At 34.6% G+C, this 20,479-nt stretch overlaps 1 protein-coding gene across 3 annotated transcripts in view; it reads left to right on the top strand.

The window, feature by feature from the left end:
• Positions 1-20,479, top strand: part of LOC108739844 (orexin receptor type 2-like) — a 109,371-nt gene that overhangs the window by 26,330 nt on the left and 62,562 nt on the right. For 2 of the 3 annotated variants that reach the window (XM_018473929.1, XM_018473919.1), the window contains exon 2: positions 15,329-15,471. In XM_018473929.1, coding sequence (XP_018329431.1) covers positions 15,329-15,471 — 143 coding nt within the window. Of the gene's footprint in view, positions 1-14,765; positions 14,837-15,328; positions 15,472-20,479 lie in introns of those variants that run through there. The other variant, XM_018473938.1, reaches the window with a different exon arrangement.

The following is a 20,479-nucleotide window of genomic DNA, read 5'->3' as shown; positions in this document are numbered from 1 at the left end:
GAATTGACTTTTTTCTTAAAAAGTAATTTTTTGTATCCTTACGATTTTTTTATATGCTTAAAACCTATATAGATCATGACCTCGATATCTAAACATGAAATAATCACCGTTGGTCAAGTCGAAATGCCTTTACAAACTGTTTGATCAAACCAAGTTTAATGTAAAGTGGTGGAAGCAATACTTTCTTCTTTCAAACTCGTATTGATGACATTTTTCACTCCGACTTCCAATTGCATTCTAATTTGGACAGAAATACCGAATAACAATGATTTTGATTTACCATAAGTCCACTGTCTTAACACTTCAACACATAACCGGCATATTTTATCGTAACCCAGTGTTTATCTTGGTGACACAACTTCATTCTGAAGTAAGCTTAATAAGGATTTTTTACAAAGTCTGTTATATTCAATCTTAGCTTAACTATTGTATATTGTCCGCAAATGTAAAAAAATACATTTGAATTGTTTTTACAACTCCGAGAAGCCATAGTTAAAGATAAATGGAACACAATCTTTTATTATCTCTGTCAATAATGGCGCGCTATAAATTATTTTTTTTTTCAGGCGGTGTAAACGACTAGTTACATTCAGACTATCTAAAATAATGTAAAAGACAATATGATACTCAGTCAGAGAGTATGAAATATAAATATAAGCTATAAAATGAATTTTGTAAAAAAACAAAAAATTTGCCGATTAATCTACATACAAAAAAAAATGTGACGTGATACGTTAAAACAAAGTTTATATTTGCAAATTATAGACCAACATTTGCATGCTTAAGATAAATTTATACAAAAAACTTTTTTATCGCAGATCTGTGTAATTAAAGTAATTAGAGACTGGAGTATNGTATTAGAAAGTGTACAAAAAAAATGTGACGTGATACGTTAAAACAAAGTTTATATTTGCAAAATATAGACCAACATTTACATGCATAAGATAAATTTATACAAAAAACTTTTTTTATCGCAGACTGTGTTATTATTATTATTTTGAGTTTGCTGAACAATTAGGTCAAACTAGATAAAGGGCCATGACAAACCAGAAAACCGACGTAATTTCCTTTCATTAATTGATCCACATTATCCTGACCATCTTTTAGGGAATGCCCGAAAAGATGTGAGGCTTAGATACCCTTTCTACTTCATAATCCGATTCTAAACAAAGGATATGTGAAATACGTGAGGAGAAGAAGAGAATTCTAAATGGTCCCACGTTCGAATTGCCGTGATGATTACGTCTTCATTAACGCCAGGCCGCGCTCTGATCATTAATGTGGCCGATTGCCGAATAAGAGCCTTGATCGAAAATAATCTCTAATCAGACAGACCATTCGAAAAATCGCAGAAATGTTTAAATTATCTCTTTAATTGTAAATTGGGTGTTGAAAATCGGCGTGCACGTGCTGGGATTGATTGATTTATTGTTCAAACACATTGAATAGTTGCTATTTACTTTAAAAGGTACCATAACGCAATGGATGTTTATAACGATGTGCAATGTGAAAAATAGGTCAGCATTAGACCTAATTTGATGATAAAATTTTATTCATTGATGACATGTATTGTTGTGTTTAAAATCTTTAGACAATAGAATAGCAATGAATTTCAGTTCTGCAGAGTTCTGTTTCATTTTCATGTCATATCCAGTTAGGGATAGACTCGATCCTTCCAAATGCTATCAGTTATGTGTCGAATTAGAGAAAATTCCAGGAAAATTTTTGTTTAGCATCAACTACTAATTTTTGTTTCCCTTTACAAATATAGATATTGTTACGCCTACCTCTAATGACGTATACAATCTCAGATCACGACGTCAGACAGTATAAATACTTCGTTCGTGTTGTCTTTTCGTTTCGTAGCCGTATGATCCTAATTTAACCTCTTCTTTGTTGTTATCCTTAATATAATATTGAGTCTCGCAAAAACTTAAAACAATTGATTTTACCATACGGCTAATCTTTCCGATGAAAGTTAATAGGAATTCGAATTAAATCTTGAATTAGAGAAAAATTAGAATTAAAGAAATGGACAAATATGAGTTAAAGGGTTGGGAATAATTCTAAAACAATACAAACAGTTACAGAAGGCAAAAAGTTCGAGTTACAGAAATTCAACTGTATTATTTTTATGGCATTTTTAACAATAGCGTTACATAGTATCCATAGATTCTTATTTAGGTCACTAGTATAAAGTTGGTACACCTAAATTGTTTATTTGAAACTGCAAACCATCTACCTACTGTGTTAGTCGGTCAATTAGCGGCCGTTTAAATAACGGAATTTATAATAATCGTGGAGTCGCAATATCACAAAGATGCAAGGTGGTGAGACGGCTTATCGCCTTCACTCACCCTGTGATAGTTCGCTGCCATTTCTACGTTCCTCAATTATTTAATAAGGCATTGGTAAAATAAGTATTATTATACTATTCTGTTGTTAATTAACTATAGTTAAATTATCGATTAGTCATTCTAAATTATATAATTCGCTTTCAAAATTAGATTATAGTAGTGATATCTCAAATTTAAGTGTGTCAAATTCGTTGATGTATAACTTGGTGGAGTAGTTATATATTGTAATGTTTGTGGGTTTAACAAATTAACTTTTAAGACTCACAACGACAAAAAAAACTATTTATTTACACTAATTACTATTAAAGGGCTTAAAAACACTATTAAATTATTGCTAACTTAGGTAATTATTCTATTTATTTCACTTCTATCACTGTCTATTTATTTCTTGGTTTACTTCAGCAACGGTCAATTTATTTCTACTCTACTTCGGCGATCGTCTCTTCCTTTTTATACTCCCTTGCCTCCTTTCGGGAACGTTCTACAGCAGTCCAGAAAAGTCTCGTTTTCTTTGAACGGTTTAATTGCTTTCCCGGAACGCAGGTACGACACACACGTTTACAGATAGGGCGTACATGAAGAAGGGCGCCCACGGCTAGTCGGCGAATCGATAAGCCGCTCACACACACGTATGCCCGATCGCACACAATCACGCTCGTGTTCGCTACAATATCTTAAAACTTTTTGTGACAATACTTTTATATGCTTGAAAAACTTCTGTCTGAGAAATGCAATAATTTCTTCTTCCGCATTACCACCCCAAAAGGCGTTTATTATGAAATAAGAATAATAAAAGTATAGGAACAAGGACAACGTTATGTAAGGTTTAAGTTATTATTTTTTTTTACTTATAATGGGTGGAAATTTTCAAAAAAGTTTACATTCCGCTCCTAGCGCTGCCCTGGTTTCTCTAAAAACTTGCAACATTTTATACTGCAGGAAGGGCTTCGAGCCAGTTTTGTCCTCTCGGAAAGTAGTTTAACTCATACAGATGTCTTTTTGTTTTCTAACAGAAAGTTTTTCATTTGAGTAATTTATTTATATTTGTATCTTGTTTTATTTGTTTTATCAACTTAAGAATAATGAATTTCTAGAGATGTCGAAAAAATATTGTTTAGCCTGTTCGTTCGTACGTAAATACAAATACCTCGAAGGGTTTGTAAACTTATGACGAAATATCAAGGAAAATATACTGGTACTGCTACATTTTCGTTTTCTACTTTGTGGCCGAGAAAGACCGTATGTCTTTTTATGACAGTTTGAATTCTCAATATTAAAAAAAACTTGTTCCCTATTTTAATTCAAAATAGCTTGTAGAAATATTAATATTAATATTTGTTTTGTTGTTAAATAAACATTTAGTGTAATAAACTTACTGTAATATAACTGCAGAGATATAACCAAAAAATTAATTAAGCACTTTAGTATAGTCAATATACATTATACTATAATATATAAGATGCCGGTTACTGACAGCTGACTGTAATACCGATATGCGCATGTGCGCCTTTCTATTGTCATAGCCTATCGCTTCGCGAGACGAAACGTTGCAAAACGTGTCGTTTCATGTCCTTGAGATTTTACTCTCATCGAGCCCAAAGAAGTTTCACTTCAAAATTTTGTAATAAAGTAATTTTCCAAGTGTGTAAATTACAGAACTGCAAACTTACATTTAAATAAGTGATTGATATTTGGATAGCCATATAGGTACATATCAAAATATTTGTATATTTGACAGTTTGAATGTCTGAATATTAAAATTTCAAATATTTTTTTTCAAGGTATGTTTATGAGTCAAGTATATTATTATATATTGAAATAATTAGAACACAATTCTAAGCTATATCCATAAATGCTGAATTTACAAAAGTTGGAAGTTCATCTTAAACAACGATATGAGCTAGACTACGGTAAGAGACTGATATGAATTAAGTACTTCGTTTTTAAGCAAGTAAAGTGTATATATAAGACATGTTTATTATTGCACTTACTTTGGTACCATGTTTAATTTCGCTTAGCGATTGAAGTTACACAGCTGGCAAGTACATACTTTATATTTACGTAATAGATCTGGTGCTTGTGTCAGCCATTGTGTGGATTTTTGCCGAAGTTATTTATTATTCGTTTTATAATTGTTGAAAAAGAAATACGTTACCTACCTACGTTTTAAGTAAACTACCCCAAAATAGGTATCTGTACATACAAATAGTTCCGGTAGTAAAATCAATAAAGATCTCAATAGAAGGTCAATTTAAAGCAAAATCCTTTACTTAATTAATGGAAAATAAGGAGTTAGACTTAACCATAGACTTCTTATTAATTTTTCTAACTAAGTAAGGAACTATTTTCTGTATTTTTTTTTAAAATTTTAGGTTCAGTAGTTTAGGAGATAAGGGTCAATTGTCAATTTTCATCTATTTTTTTAAATAACTATTTATTTTAAAATTATAAAAAATATATATTTGAGACTCATTCACTTGATATGCCACACAGTACAGTTTGCAAAACTTTTTTTTTTAATTTTTATTGACTAAAAATTAATTATAAAAGGAAAAAAAATAAAAACTTTTGGGCCCTAGGCACGTGTCTAGGTTACCTAGGGCTTAGTCCGCTGCTGGTTCTTCGTTTTAGTTTTGTGAACAAAAGAATATAACTTTGTGAGTTAGAAGCACAAGGTTATCTTTTTGCTATTCTACTGAAAACTAGTTTATGTCAACCGTCGTATTTTTTATATCTATATACTGAAACTGAAAGGATTCTTATAATGTGACAAGGAATTGTTTTTGTCCATTTCATTGGATAAATGTAACATTAAATTTGAGTCACTATCGTATAAGATTTTTAGTCGTTTTTGCAGATTGTTTGATATTGTACGTATGTCAGTCAGTTTTAGTTTTCCAAAAAGAAACTCAAAGACAGTGAAATGTATTTTTGCTGAATAAGACAAAACAAGCCAGTCACATTTTCTTGGAAATTGGTTTTCTTTTAATTTTTCGTCTCCCATCTGTATATTCACTTTTTCTCTACTTTTTCTTTCCTTGTTTTACTTTTATTTATTTTCAAACAATACTGTTTTGTCAATACCGTTTCCATATTATTTAAAGCTATCTCTAACTCCTCGTTACTAGATGCTAATATTGCTATGCCATCTGCAAATCAAAGCATACTAATTTTTTGCCCCTGTATATCTATCCTTAATGTTGTACTATCTTTCATGATGTAACAATGTGCATCCCTGCCTGACTCCTTTCCTAACATTTACTTCTCTACATTGCAGCTCCAGCTCTGGCTCTGTATACTTCTGTAGCGATATGCCCCTTCCAATGGCAAAATCGTAGGTAGGGAGAAAAAATCTCATTATACTCTCGACTCTTGTTCTTTAAACATACTTTTTCATACAGTATCTGCCAAAAGTTTCGTTCAATCATGAATAGTAGTGCGAGCCGAAAACAAGCGTTAAAGCCTTTAATATATCTTCAAATATAAATAAACATCTCGTTGATATTTTCAGTAGTAAATGGTACCAATAACAGCACATTTGAGCAATGCAATTGTAGTGGATAAAATGGTCAATTTTTCCGNCTTCAAATATAAATAAACATCTCGTTGATATTTTCAGTAGTAAATGGTACCAATAACAGCACATTTGAGCAATGGAATTGTATTGGATAAAATGGTCAATTTTTCCGTGCAGTACTGTACGGATTATACGCTCCTCACCGGTTGAGAGTTTGGCCGAGAGTTGTCACCTTCCTTTCCTGGCCTAGTGCTGTTCTTTTCTACTTTGCGCCGGTCAAACTGAAGGTCACATCGCTATAGAAAGTAAACGAAGTATAACTGCCTGTTGTTTTTTGTATATAAACTAAGTATCACTCTACCACCGTCAAAAGTTTTTTCTAAATCTATGAATCCCATGCACGCGTTGTTTCCTTCTTCTATGGTTTTCTCTATTGTTATCAAAATGACTTCCCTTGTTCTCCTATTTCTTCTAAACCCGAATTAGTCTTCTCCTAGTAGTTACTCCTTTTTTTTAAGAATAAGAATGTGTCCATATTTTATAACCGCCGGGGCTCAATTTTTCTGCGAGTGTGCTAGAAAAGCCTCTTAGGATATCTTTTCTGGAATACGTTTAGTTTTCTCCTTTTTTGATTAGCTACCAAGAGAAAACAGAACTGCAAAGTACTCCGTTTATGTACGAATATTCACATTAATAGTAATTCTATACGCTGCCTCGCGTTTATATTTAGATTTACCCTGCGATGGATTAAAGGGGGTTCTGTTGTAACTAAATCGTGTTTCCTGGAAACACCCCCGTTGGTATACCCTGAGACATGTTAGACGACAAAAGGCAATTGCTAATCTCAGAATTAATTATTCTGGGAAATTGAATGTGGGAGCATATTAAAATTACTTGCTGCACGTATGACGCTTAAGTATTCAAATACATTTTGAACTATCGTAGAAGTGAATAATTTAACATAAAATTATTACGGTATTATGTTGAGGAATAATAGTTGTTTATATTGTATAAATGGTCAATAGCAATTCAAAAGTACCCAGTAAAAAAATAATGCAAATTTGCAGTGTATTGTAGAGTTCTGCTGTCCGTAAATATCCTGGGTGTGTTCCGAAATATAACCCAACATACTGGCCAGTGCTGATGACGTCATAAATCGACGCCATATTGTACTGGTGTGCCACCATATTGTCCTGGTGAGACAATTGTGATGTAGTGGTATATCAAACGGGCGTGTGTGCATCAGACTTTGAGGAATTTTTTATTGTAAGAAACTTTAATAACTTTTAGAGCAAAATTATTGTAAACGAGCACAAACACTATTGGCAATATGGCGTCAATTCGACATCAATGCACTGGCCAGTATATTTCGGAATGAATCAACAGTATGGCGTCGATTCATTGCGTCATCAGCACTAGTCAGTATACCGGGTTATATTTCGGAACACACCCCGCATTTTTTTATTACAGATGTAAATACAAATATCTAACGTGGATTGGGAATATTTCTAATAATATGAATCGTAAATTCACAGCACTGTAGGAAAATTTACAACACAAGAATTTGGGAAATTTAAAAAACCTTAAAATGAACGTTCCAATACTGATTGTATTTTTACCTTCCAAAAGAAAAACGTACGTTTCTAAAGTTGACTAGGAATATTCCTGATAATATATATTTTAAATTTGCAAAACTGCTTGTGAATAAAACTTCCAGTACATTTTTTGTAAAATTATCACAGAAATTTTTTATAGTGTAGGGTTTGAAAAGGGCGAAGATACATATGTATATAGACTAGACAAATTAGCTGGAAAATCGCCATTTTTTGGAAAAGTGTAATTTGCCTGGACTAATATGTATATGTATATACAGTAAAAAGTCTCGGAATTCTGATATATCGTATTGTGATCGATCAAATTACTTTTTGTACGTTTACCTTGCTTGATTTCACTTAAAACACTGTAACCTACAACACCCGGACGAAACTTATATCATACTATCTGGTTCTATAGTTGGGATGATCAAAATTCGCAAAGTCCACAATAAATTACCTGTGAGAATGGACGTATACTCTTTCTTGTTTCCACTTGCGGCTGAGACATTTAGTGCTTTATGAGTAGTACAGACAAAGTGAAAAGAGATAACCGAATAATAGTAAGCGGCCCAGCGGTCCTAAATTCCTGAGAATGTCAAACTTTTTTTAAAGTCCGATGCTGGCAACACACTCAAGTTCCACTTGTCTGCATCTCTTTTTGTTACACATTAATCGGTGTAACGCTATTCCTTTTATTTTATTAGTGTCCGCTGCAATTCGCACCTGACATCTCTTTTCTATGTTTACGATATTCCTTGGAACGTCTATCGGGAATAAAAGTAGGCGTTCTGTCAGGAACCGCTCTAGTCTACTGTCCATTTCAACTTGTAAGAATTGTGACATTGAAGAAATCTGCGCTAAGATAGAAAGAATACACACTAGGCGTGAGCAAAACAGAAATAGTTCGAACAAGCTTGAACGAGCATAGCTCTCGATGGGCGGTCTTAGAAGATCGGCTAGAACTGTACAGTACTAGACGAAAATGTTTAGCAATTTCTTAAAATAAAAATATATATAAATTAACAATAGAAAACAAAGCAAAAGTTTTATAGGTGTGTAGAACATTAAGTTAATCCACTTGTTATTATTTTTAGCTCAAAATGCTTTTAAATAAAGCGTATTCTTAAATTTTAACGAGGCAGTTTAAATAATTTTGCAAATGGTACTGTACACTTTTGTCTAGTTCTCGCTCGATGATCGGTGGAGAAATGAGCTCCGCAGACAAATATGATTGAATTTGGAATTATGCTACGGCGCATCCTAATAAAGGGAAAGGGTATATCTCCAACTTCTTGAAACAAACAGTAACTTACTAACAAGTTGAAAGAAGAAAGTAAATTGCGAACTATGCAAATTTTGAACGTCGGAACCACATTTGATAATACAAATGTTAAAGGATTTTTAAAAAAACTTTTAATTTCAAAATGCGCCCTAGTACTTAAATATACCCACATACTATCTGTAGTGTATAAAATGTAAAGGCGGGGATTTATTTAATGGCAGGAACTTATCAGAGTAATAAATGACCGACTCCGACGATTCGAAAAAGGCCACATTAGGTCGCGCTTATCGGATGATCTCGAAATGAGACGAAAACGGAAATCCGAAAAGCTCCAAAGTTTAAGTGTCAGAAAGTGAATTGCTGAAATGTGTCGGAAGGCACTTTTGAGATACGTATTAAACGATTGTAATTAGAGTTTGGAAGTTTGACGAGTGCGGCCTACGGGCAGTAACAGGATTTAGAGATAAATTCTCCACATTGATGGATTGCACAGAAATCCCCAAAGAACGCGTACAAATAACTCTGGATGAAAGCCGTATACATGCACTGGTCGGAACAAATATCTGTCAGGGTTAAATTTGATGATTGATGCGTAGACGAAAAATGATGTCAAAATAATGATAGTATAGCCTGATTTCGAGAATGAGCTAGACATGGTCAAACGAAAACGGAGCAGTCTTCTTATTTTGGTTCCTATTCGTTTATGGAAAGTATGACCAATAAATCGATCGCAATTGACACCTTTCATGCATGAATATGGAAACGAAGGTATTTGAAAAAGAAGTTGTAACTTTACAAATTGATCTAATCTTCAAATTCAAAACCGAAGAAAATTTTTGATAATATCCCAGTATCATCAAATGTAGGGAATTTTATTCTTGTTTTGGAAGTTTGACACTCAATTGAAATCAATAAGAAAAGGGCAAGATAGGATAGTGGGACATTTTCTAAGGCATGAAGGGCTAGTCAGAGACATATTAGAGGCAGAAAAAGGAGCTAAAGGGGAGAAGAGGTAGACCTAGATTAGATTACTGTTCACAAATAGTTAAGGATGTGGGATATTCTGATTTTAAGGAAATGTGAAGATTAACTTAAGTAAAGAAAGAGTGGAGGTTCGTGTCCAACCAGTTTTAGGACTGACGACGTTGAACACATCGTTCTCTGCTTATACTGAATCCCATATTGAAAATTCACTGTCGTGATTTTTTTTGGATATACAAGTGCTGGGGTGGTCATTACATCATTATAAGGTCGTCACTCCAGACTGGTTGGACATGTACCTTCACTCTTTCCTATTCTTCTTCTTCATATTTCCCTAAAACTATAACATTCCACTTCCTTAACTAAAGCATAGAAGTGACTTCTTTTATTGAAAGCGACTCGACCCTGCGCTATCCTCTGCTTTATATCCCTACTACTCCTTCCGTCCTGACTAATCTGACTTCCTAGATACCTAAAATCAGCTACTTCTTCTAATTTTCCGTCTCCTATCTTTATTTTCGCTCGTTCCGTACTTTTTCTTCCCTTGCATACCAGTAGTTTCGTTTTACTTTTATTCGTTTTCATTCGGTACTGTTTTGTAAGTGTCGCTTCCATTTTATCTCTAACTCCTCCTTACTAGATGGTAATACTGCTATATCATCTGCAAATCTAAGCATAATAATCATTTGGCCTGTATATCTATCCCTACAGTTGTACTGTATTTAATGATGTTGATCGCGTCTTCGATGTATAGATTAAAAAGCAGCGGTGACAGTGTGCATCCCTGTCTGACACCTTTCCTAATATGCACTTCTCTACGTTGCAGCCCCAGCTCTGTTACTGTAAAGCTAGAGTGGCCTTCCGCGCTCCTCTATTTCTTCTAAACCCAAATTGATCTTCCCCTAATAGTTTTTCCGATGGTCCAGTGGTTATTACACTGATCAAAAAATTGAGAAGGTACCTTGTGCAGCAATTTAAAAAAAGCTTTAGCAATAAACGAAATATTGGGTATAAATACGAACACGATGTGACATATTCGTATAAATAAAAGAACGATCAGATGTAAAGGAAAACCGCGGGTATTTTTATATTGTACATAGCTTATTGTTTTAAAAGCAACAGCTTTTATGTTAGCAATAAAATTAGGGAATTACAGTCAACAAAGTATTCTGGTATGTCTTTTTAAAAACAATGTGCAGAATTCTTTTTATGGGCGATACATACATTTCAACGAAACGTAAATATTTTTAACAATGTGGAGAATATTTTGAAATAATGGAACATACCTACCGGCCTTTCGCTACACTTTTGGAAACGAGCTCGGTAATGTTTAGCATATAAATTACAAACGCTTTTGATCTTTACCCGATCCGACGAATTCTTCAAACAAAAAGTAAATTCATTGGTCAATTGTTTGTACTGGGTGAGACATTGCTTTTATTTGCATTTAATTAATTCTTATTGGAGACTTTTAAAAGGATTTCCGTTCTTATTATTGTGAAATTAATTAGCGGATTGTAATAAATCCAATGAAGCACTCACAGTATAATTATAATTTAATTAAGTCAGATTAAAAAGGGTAGGCGGAGGGAAAAGTGTAATTAATCTTCTATTACGACAATGGAAATGAATTGCGGAGTTGTATAAACACTTCAACGGATGGCTGATGGTAATTATTCAAAGGCGACGATTTCTTTCAACTGTTTTTGTTTTATCAATGATGATAGTGATACTCGGCAGATGCGGAACTTTCATTAATTTCTGATTGGAGTGGCTGAAGCCGTATATTGGCTTTCGAATATTGTTGACACATGCTGCATCTCGAAATTGATTCTGAACACCAGCCGATAGGCGGTGTGATTAATCATTTCATTATATTTAATATAAATTATAGTATCAGTGACGTATTTAACATGGGAAAAGATTGAATGGATAGGCTCAAAGTCTATGGTGGAATTGCCTTTTGTTTTTTATAAGTATTTTCAGTTACATGACGACAAATTGTTGCTGAGAAATGGGATGGTATAGTTGGGACGTTTAAAATTGGCATAGTCTGCGATAAAACTGTCTCGTTTACTTTGTTTTTTTCAACTTACTAACTAAACTAGAAAGGTTGCTGACGGAACGCCTACTTTTACCCACGTTGTAAGGAATATAGTAAACATAGAAAAGAGAGACATCGAAGACGCCATCATCATCATTAAAGACAGTACAACTGTAGGGATAGATGTGCAAAGGCAGAAGATTAGTATGCTTAGATTTGCAGATGATATAGCAGTATTAGCATCTAGCAAGGAGGAGTTACAAATAGCTTTAAATAAAATGGAAGCGGTACTGAGAAAATAGTATTGTATGAAAAGAAATACAAAAATTTGCAAGGGAAGAAAAAGTAAGGAAAGACTGAATATAAAGATAGGGGACGAAAAATTAGAGGAAGTGGTTGATTTTAGATACTTAGGAAGTCAGATAAGTCAGGGTGGAAGGAGTAGTAAGGATATAAGGCAGAGGATAGCGCAGGGTCGTGTCGGCTTTAATAAAAAAAAGTCACTTCTATGCTCGCGAACAGTTAATTTAGAAAATCAAAAAAGGTTGTTAAAGGTGTATGTTTGGAGCACGGCTCTGTACGGGTGCGAAACATGGACAGTGGGCGCGGCGGAAAAGAAAAGGTTAGAAGCTTTCAAAATATGGTGTTATATGATGAGGATATTGTGGGTAGAAAAGGTTAAAAATGTAGAGGTATTGGAAAGAATAGGAGAACAGAGGACTCTATGTAAGTCAATAAGAAATAAGTATAGTAGGACACCTTCTCAAGCAAAAAGACCTAGTCAGAGACACATTCGAGGCAGAAACAGGAGTAAAGAGGGGTAGAGGTAGACCTAGATCAGATTAATGTTCGCAAATAGTTAAGGATGTGGGCTGTTCTAGTTTTAGGGAAATGCGAAGTTTAGCTCAGGATAGGAAAGAGTGGAGGTACGTGTCCAACCAGTCTTAGGACTGACGACCTTATGATGATGATGATGAGAAAATAGATGTCATGTACCGATTGCATAGGGCACTAATAAAAAAACAGAAAGAGATGCAGAAAAGCAGAATTTGAACATGTTACCAGTATTGGACTCTCAACTTTCTCAGGAATTTAGGAACGTATAGACGCTTGTTTAAAGATATAACTCCAACCAGGCAGTGATAAAGCCGACCCTGATTTTTTGCGTATCTAAGCATCCTCTAAACTCCTCATCGCTTACTATTATTTGGTTATCTCTTTTCACATTATCTGTACTAGTCATGAACCATTTCCCTACTTAACAAGAGCGTGTTCAAAACGCAGTAAAAGACTACAGGTCCAAGTGGAAGTTTGATCGTTCCAACTATAAGACACGACACCTTTTGAGGTTTGAAGGGCTAGTTAAATACACATTAGATGCAGATATAGGAGTAGAGAGACTGACAAAGACCTAGACTAGGGTACTGTTCGTAATAAGTTTTTGCAAAATGCGAAGGTTTTCTGAGAGTAATTGTGGAAATACGTGCTTAACCGGTTTTTGGACTGACATCATGATTTTGATGACGGTAATGTTCATTGAACAATACGTTCATGGTAGTCAATATTATCACGAATCCGTCAGTTGCGGATATCGATTTCGATCAGCGCCATAAGACAACATTATTTGAGTTCCACAAAGTGTAGCAATGCTACAGATGACGTCTACACCACTGTTTGTACTAATTGATGAAGTTCACTCTTGATATGTAGCAAATTACCTAGTTCAGTACAGAAAATAATTGTTTCCGTATAGGGACTTATTCAGACTGTAGGTAATTGTGAGTTTTATTACAAAAAGTTTACTCTGTATTGCAGCAATTACCATTAGAAAATTGTTTTTTGCTGTGCAAGTAGCTTATTGCAGTTCTTGACCGGAGAAGGTGCATATAAACATCAGGGGTTCTGTTAGTTAGTTTGTGGCGAATAAAAACATTTAAATTACATTTTTGGACTGTTTCCAGCCATTTGTACGTAGTTACGCTTAGGCGTTCAATAAAAGCCATCTGACTTCAAAATGTTTTAAGTAAGCAATACGTAGGTATCCGGTATGTTCAGGTGGATTTAGATTGATAACTGTTTATTACAATCTGTATTTTCCGTGCGGTCCATATACGTACTCACAGATTTATCTATCCATATACAGTATGCGAAAATACGTATCATGCTATATGACTCTATTATCGGTAGATATAAGTAGGAGGTGCACACACTCATTGGGGGCCATTTGTTTACTACTTAAGACTATTTTTGCTAGTTTTTGACCCTCTCCCCCCTCTCATCATCATGATAAGGTCATGAGTCCTAAGACTATGCTACGCTGATCTTTCCCTAAAAGTAGAACAACCCTAATCCTTAACAGTAATTTAATCCAGGTCTACCTCTACTCCTCTTAATTCCTGTTTCTGCCTCTAATTTGTCTCTGACTAGACCTTCATGCCTCAGAAGGTGTCCTAAGCTTCTTATTGACTTCCATAAAGTCCTTTGTTTTTATTTGCTTTCTAATACCTCTTCATTTCTAACCTTCTCTATCTACGGTATACTTATGTATACTTCATTTACTTTCTCTAGCGAAATGCCCCTTCCAATGTCTTGGATGCGCGCTGGCAAAATCGTAGGCAGGGAGAAAAAAGCTCATTATACTCTCGCCTATTGTTCTTTAAACATACTTTTTCATACAGCACCTGCCAAAAGTTTTGTTCAATCATGAATAGTACTGCGAGTCGAAAACAAGCGTTAAAGCCTTTAATATGTGTTCAAATATAAATAAACATCTCGTTGATATTTTCAGTAGTAAATGGTACCAATAACAGCACATTTAAGCAATGCAATTGTAGTGGATAAAATGGTAATTTTTTCTGTGCAGTACTGTACGGATTATACGCTCCTCACCGGTTAAGAGTTTGGCCGAGAGGTGTCTCCTTCCTTTTCTGGCCTAGTGCTGTTCTTTTCTACTTTGTTTCGGTCAAACTGAAGGTCACATCTCTACAGAAAGTTAACGAAGTATAATAAATGAATGGTTCCTTGGTTATTGGTCGTTGTTAGTTGTGCGAATGTGCGAAGGTACAGATACGTACAAATACAGAAATAGACAAATGCATTTACAAAGCGAAAATTCGCATAGTGTATCCTTTCGCTCACGGTATATACATATTTCAGTCGCCAATCCGTGAGGGAATCGGATTTTTTTGTTTAATTAATCTATGACAATTTATTACTAGCTACCTCATTTTTAACCGATGTTCAAAATCAGTCGAAATGTAAATATTATTATAGAAAATGTTTTAAGTGCCAAAGCATTTGTTGCTTTAGATTTTTGTTTTATTTTTTTCGGAAAATTTGTGTAGACATAGGGGGCGCATTAAAAATGAATTGGAAAGCAAATTTCTCTGCAAGGTTAGAATCAAAAGTCATTTCTGTCATCTGGATTTATAACTGGAGAGATTCGGATGTGTCCGTGTTACTTTTTATTTAAAACACTTACACATTATGTTTATTGTTTGCTAGAATTCTATTATTTGATAACATAAATAATCGCATTTATTTTGTTTTCAGCGTGACGAACTATTTTTTGGTGAATTTATCGGTGGCTGATCTACTGGTTACTCTTCTTTGTATGCCCATGGGTGTCTGGTCTGCTTATACCATGTTATGGAATTTTGGCGAGATTGTCTGCAAAGTCACGAATTATCTTCAATGTAAGTACCGTTAATAATAATTCATTTTTGCGACAATTGAACGGATTGACTCCAAAAGTGAGTCGCGCCAAACTCTAACTGAAAATCTAACGGATTAAAGTTAATCTAAAGTTATTATTAATACAGTGTAAACTCTTTATAACGTCACTCGATTTAACGACAAACTCCTTAAAACGTCGAAATTGCTCGACTTTAGTTGGTTTACATTGTTTCTTATACAATATTACACTCTATATAGCGTCACACTCACTCTACTTAACGACAACAATACGACATTATAAATCATTGTGCAGTACTTTCTAAGTTGCCGAAATGGATAAGAACTGCAGCTGTGTACGTTGTTGAAGAAGACGATCCTGTCCCTCCACGAAGCATCAAACAAGCACTTGATGCAGCGAAACTATTAAAAAAATACTTTTTATATAATCAAATTGATCCAGCAGTATCTCAAGATATGAGTAAGATACGTAACAAAATACAATTAAAATATTGGAGCAGCAAAAAACATCAGACGAAGATAACAGGCTATACGCAATGTATGAATAATAATGTTCGTGTGCAAAATGTGTACTATATTGGTAAATGCATATTATTATAGAATAGTAAAATAATATCTTTTATTTCTCTCCATTTAACGACCACTCTATGTTAAAAAAGTTGTAAAAAGAATGAGGTTTTTGTTGAATTGTTGAAGGCGTTGGATTTTCTATATTTTTGCCTAAAAACCTGCACAGTTTATTTAATTTACTTTGTGGTTGTCCTGTGTATCAGTTGCCTCAAACGAAATTTGTTATAAGCTGCGGATGATTCAGGAATGTAGGAAATGCAATACGAAGTGTAAAACAAGTGACTGCAAAAGAAATATCAAAATGGAAATCCAAGTAAAGAAAGTTATATGTCAGTAAAAGTCTTAATTGGTTTCCTTGTTCACTGTTTATAGTCCAAGATCCCAGGGCCGCCAGGCATTGATTATTTTCTGAGTAACAAAAAGGGTGGGATAGATGATAGAGCAGTGTTAGTATGCACTTAGTAATTTTACTTATAGTCTCATTCTTCATTTTTAAGTATGATACTTAGGGAACTTTTTTAATACTTTTTGTAAGCAGCCAGATTAATTGTAGGGTCTGAACATCCCCCAGACATAATTAAAGTGTCGCTATGTCATAAAGCTACCTAATTATTGAGCTTTCGCTTATATTCACAGCGACATTTTAATCGTGTCTGGGCAGGGGTTAAGGTGAAGAAAGCTGAAAATTTACATTATCATTAATGAACTGGATTGGTATGGATTCATTTAAAATATAACACTACATTTTTTTTTTTGCTAAACACCCTACGAATTTTTAAGTGCTAGACATCTTATGAAGCCTACAATATATCTTTTTACAACGAGCGTCTTGTTAAGATGATAAATATGGGTACATCAAGTTTGGTATATTTTTCGCTTTTACCCAGTCTCGTCAAAATTACCAATAAATATATAGATACCTATGGCATATGCGTATGTATGAGCATACATATGTATATCGCATTTACATCTTATAGCGAAATTTTCAGATGATGCACCATAAATCAAACGTGTCTCGTAGCAGAGCATCATGATATTACTTGAAAGCATCAATTTGGAGTAAACAAGTAACAAATTGAATTTCCGGCAACGGAAGTAGTATCCATAAAGCAGTCATTTCGCAAGCGCTACTCGCGTATGATAAGTGAATTTTAGGACTAAATCATTCTATTATTACATTTTAGTGCACCCGTGCGTTACTTTCCTTTCAGCTATCATCTTGCCCTTGTTGTAGGTAACAGACAATAATTTAGGAAAGAGTATGTTTTATAACGTATGATTTTAAATCGCCGTATAATTATAGCGAGCGGCATGGCCTAGAGGTTTAGACCATTGCTTAGCATTCGGGAGGACACCGGTTCGATTCCGGGTCCGCGTCTGCCTTGATCCAAGTTTTTCTGTGGTTTCCTTGGATCACTTAGGCAGTAATATTCCACAGATAGTCTTTCATTCTTTTCTGTCTTCATTTCGTCCGTCTCATCGTTCTCACCGGAACCTCCACCCACCCATTTCCACGATTCCTGAAAGAAGGCTGAAGAGGGTCTTACAGCATAGTCTGGAGAGACTGCCTGCCCACCAGCATTAGTATAGGGTTGTTCGGAAAGTCGTTTCGTTTTTTCCCGGCAGAGGATTTAATTGTATTCTTTTGCGCCCAACTTCACATTTAAGCCGTATAATTTTTATATGCTTTGAGAGCTCATATAGCAAGGCCTGTGTGTGAAAAATTCCAATTAATTCTACGCAGTAGTTTTTGGTTGGTTCCCTTTTAAATATGGAGAGCGATAAGCAGCACTTTCGACATATCTTACTGTTGTACTACAGAAAGGATAAAAATGTTGTTCAAGCCAGAAAGAAATTGACTGATGTGTATGGAGAAGGTGTGTTGACAGTACGCCAGTGCCAGAACTGGTTCGCTAAATTTCGATCCGGCAATTTTGATGTCGAAGATGCACCACGTTCGGGAAGGCCGGTTGAAGCTGATAAAGACGCGATAATTGATGTGAACCGGCGAATAACACACGTGAGATCGGATTGAGGTTAAATTTATCAAATTCAACAGTTTATGACCACTTGAAAGGTCTGGGATTATCCTCGAAGCTCGATGTATGGGTTCCCCATGTTCTCACAGAGAGAAATCTGTGTCGCCGCATTGACGTCTGCGATTCGCTTCTCAAACGTCACGAAAATGATCCGTTTTTGAAGCGCATCATCACTGGGGACGAAAAATGGGTTGTATACAACAACGTCAAACGTAAGAGGTCATGGAGCAAAAAAGATGAACCGACTCAAACGATTTCCAAAGCCGATATTCACCAAAAAAAGGTGATGCTGTCTGTTTGGTGGGATTTTAAAGGAATCGTTTTTTTTGAGCTTTTACCGGATAACACAACGATTAATTCGGAAGTCTGCTGTCATCAGCTGGACAAACTGAATGATGCACTTCAACAGGAAAGGTCAGAACTAATCAACAGGAAAGGTGTAGTGTTTCACCAAGACAACGCGAGACCTCATACAAGTTTGGTCACTCGCCAAAAAGCTTTTACAACTTGAATGGGATACAATGCTACACCCACCATATTCTCCAGACCTGGCACCATCGGATTATTATTTGTTCCGGTCACTCCAAAATTTTTTAGACGGTAAAACCTTCACCTCAAATGAGGAGGTCAAAAACCTCCTCGATCAGTTTTTTGCCAGCAAAGACCAAAAACTTTATGAGCGTGGAATTACGCTACTACCACAAAGATGACAAAAGGTGTTGGACCAGAACGGTTAATATATAATTTAATAAAGTATTTGTTTATTATACGAAAACTGTCTTTCATTTCCACAAAAAAAAAACGAAATGACTTTCCGAACAACCCTATAGCTGCTGGGAATGAAACACCCAAAAAAGTTGTATAATCATGTGCTACGTTTCTATGGTTCCATCAGGGCTGAGTAGATGATTACAGATATTTTCGATATTCGCCAATTTTTAGTTAAAGATCACCTATTTTTTTGACGTTTTTGTCGTGTATATATGACAATATTTTGTAATAGAGTCGTTTATAGGATCATTTAATTATTAGGTCACGGTATGGAGGATCTATAAGTGCTTTGCATCGACAAAGGGACTATCTACCCTTTGAACAGTTACGCTAATTTGCCTTCCTTTGTCGTTGACGTAATGTCGTTGGGTGTACATATATAATTTCGTATCTCTCTGTTTTTGTTTTCTTTTATTCTCCATGACACACATCATGTTTCCTCTTAAATTTATTAACTGTACCTTCCTTATTCTCATTTTTGTTTGTAGTATTACGTCACACTATTTTATTAAAGCCTATGTATGTCTAAACCAGTAATAACCAAATTGTTGTGTTTTTCGTTTTTTCTACATCTTCCATTATCCATTTATTTCTTCTTTCATTTTACTTATGGATCATTTTTCTTCATATCTTCTCCTTCCTTCTGCATTTTGCCGTTGCTTCCATTACTCTTTTCGTCATTTCTTTTATCCTTATTTCTTTTTCCCCATTCACTTTGAATTTATTCCTCTATTTCTTTCCAATTCTTGTAACTATTCATCTGTCTCTTTCTCTTGGTTTTTTATCTTTTCCTTTGTAATTTTATTTCATTAGTATCTCTCATCTTCTTTCTTCTTCATTATCTCGTTTTTCTTGCTTTTAATTCATTTTCTGCAGCAGCTTCGTCACTGTGTTTTCGTGGAAATTTTACCTTAAAAATTTCGAGGCTCTTGCAGAAGAGCCTTTCAAGTTTAGCATAACAGATAAGCTGATTTTGTTTACCAAAAACTTCTTAAATTCAACTCTCTGTATATTCAACAGGCCAGGCACGTTATTGCACCGAAAATTTTTTGTTTTATTTTGCATGTGAACCTTGTGCGTCTCTAAATGTTATTACGTTACGTTATTAGTAACTTTTTAATAACGTTTCCTATTTCTGTGGTTGGTTACAAACCCCTCATGTGAATTTGATCAAAGTTGCAATATTTGATCGAGTTAGTTGAACGGGCAATGTGGTACTCCAGTTCATATGAAATAAAATTGGAAATCTGTAATATACATCAAGAGATTATTCCAGTTTCAGAGTTTAGTTAACTAACAAAATTTTGAAAGCATAAGATACTCATTTACTTGAAACCTAGAGTAACTCGTTATAGATACAAAGCAGTGAAGTTCATGAAGACTCAGAAGTTCAGCAGTTAATAGAAAAATCGTTTACTCATGACGATGTGAAGAATAGTACTTTAATTGATTGTAGATAAGTACAAAAAAGGGAAGATTGTAAATTTTAAGAACACTTTTCTTAGTTAACACATTATTTTAACAATAATTCTCAATACTATCCGAAAAGTAGGCGAAGACGGTCTTCACAGTCCACTGATTGTAGCGCTCACAACTAGCAAAATTTCGGCTTACTTTCAAATTCAATTCT

Source organism: Agrilus planipennis, unplaced genomic scaffold, assembly GCF_000699045.2.
Source record: "Agrilus planipennis isolate EAB-ADULT unplaced genomic scaffold, Apla_2.0 scaffold25, whole genome shotgun sequence".
Classification (NCBI taxonomy): domain Eukaryota; kingdom Metazoa; phylum Arthropoda; class Insecta; order Coleoptera; family Buprestidae; genus Agrilus; species Agrilus planipennis.
Note: the sequence above shows the minus strand (reverse complement) of the source record. Positions and strands in the feature narration are given on the sequence as shown.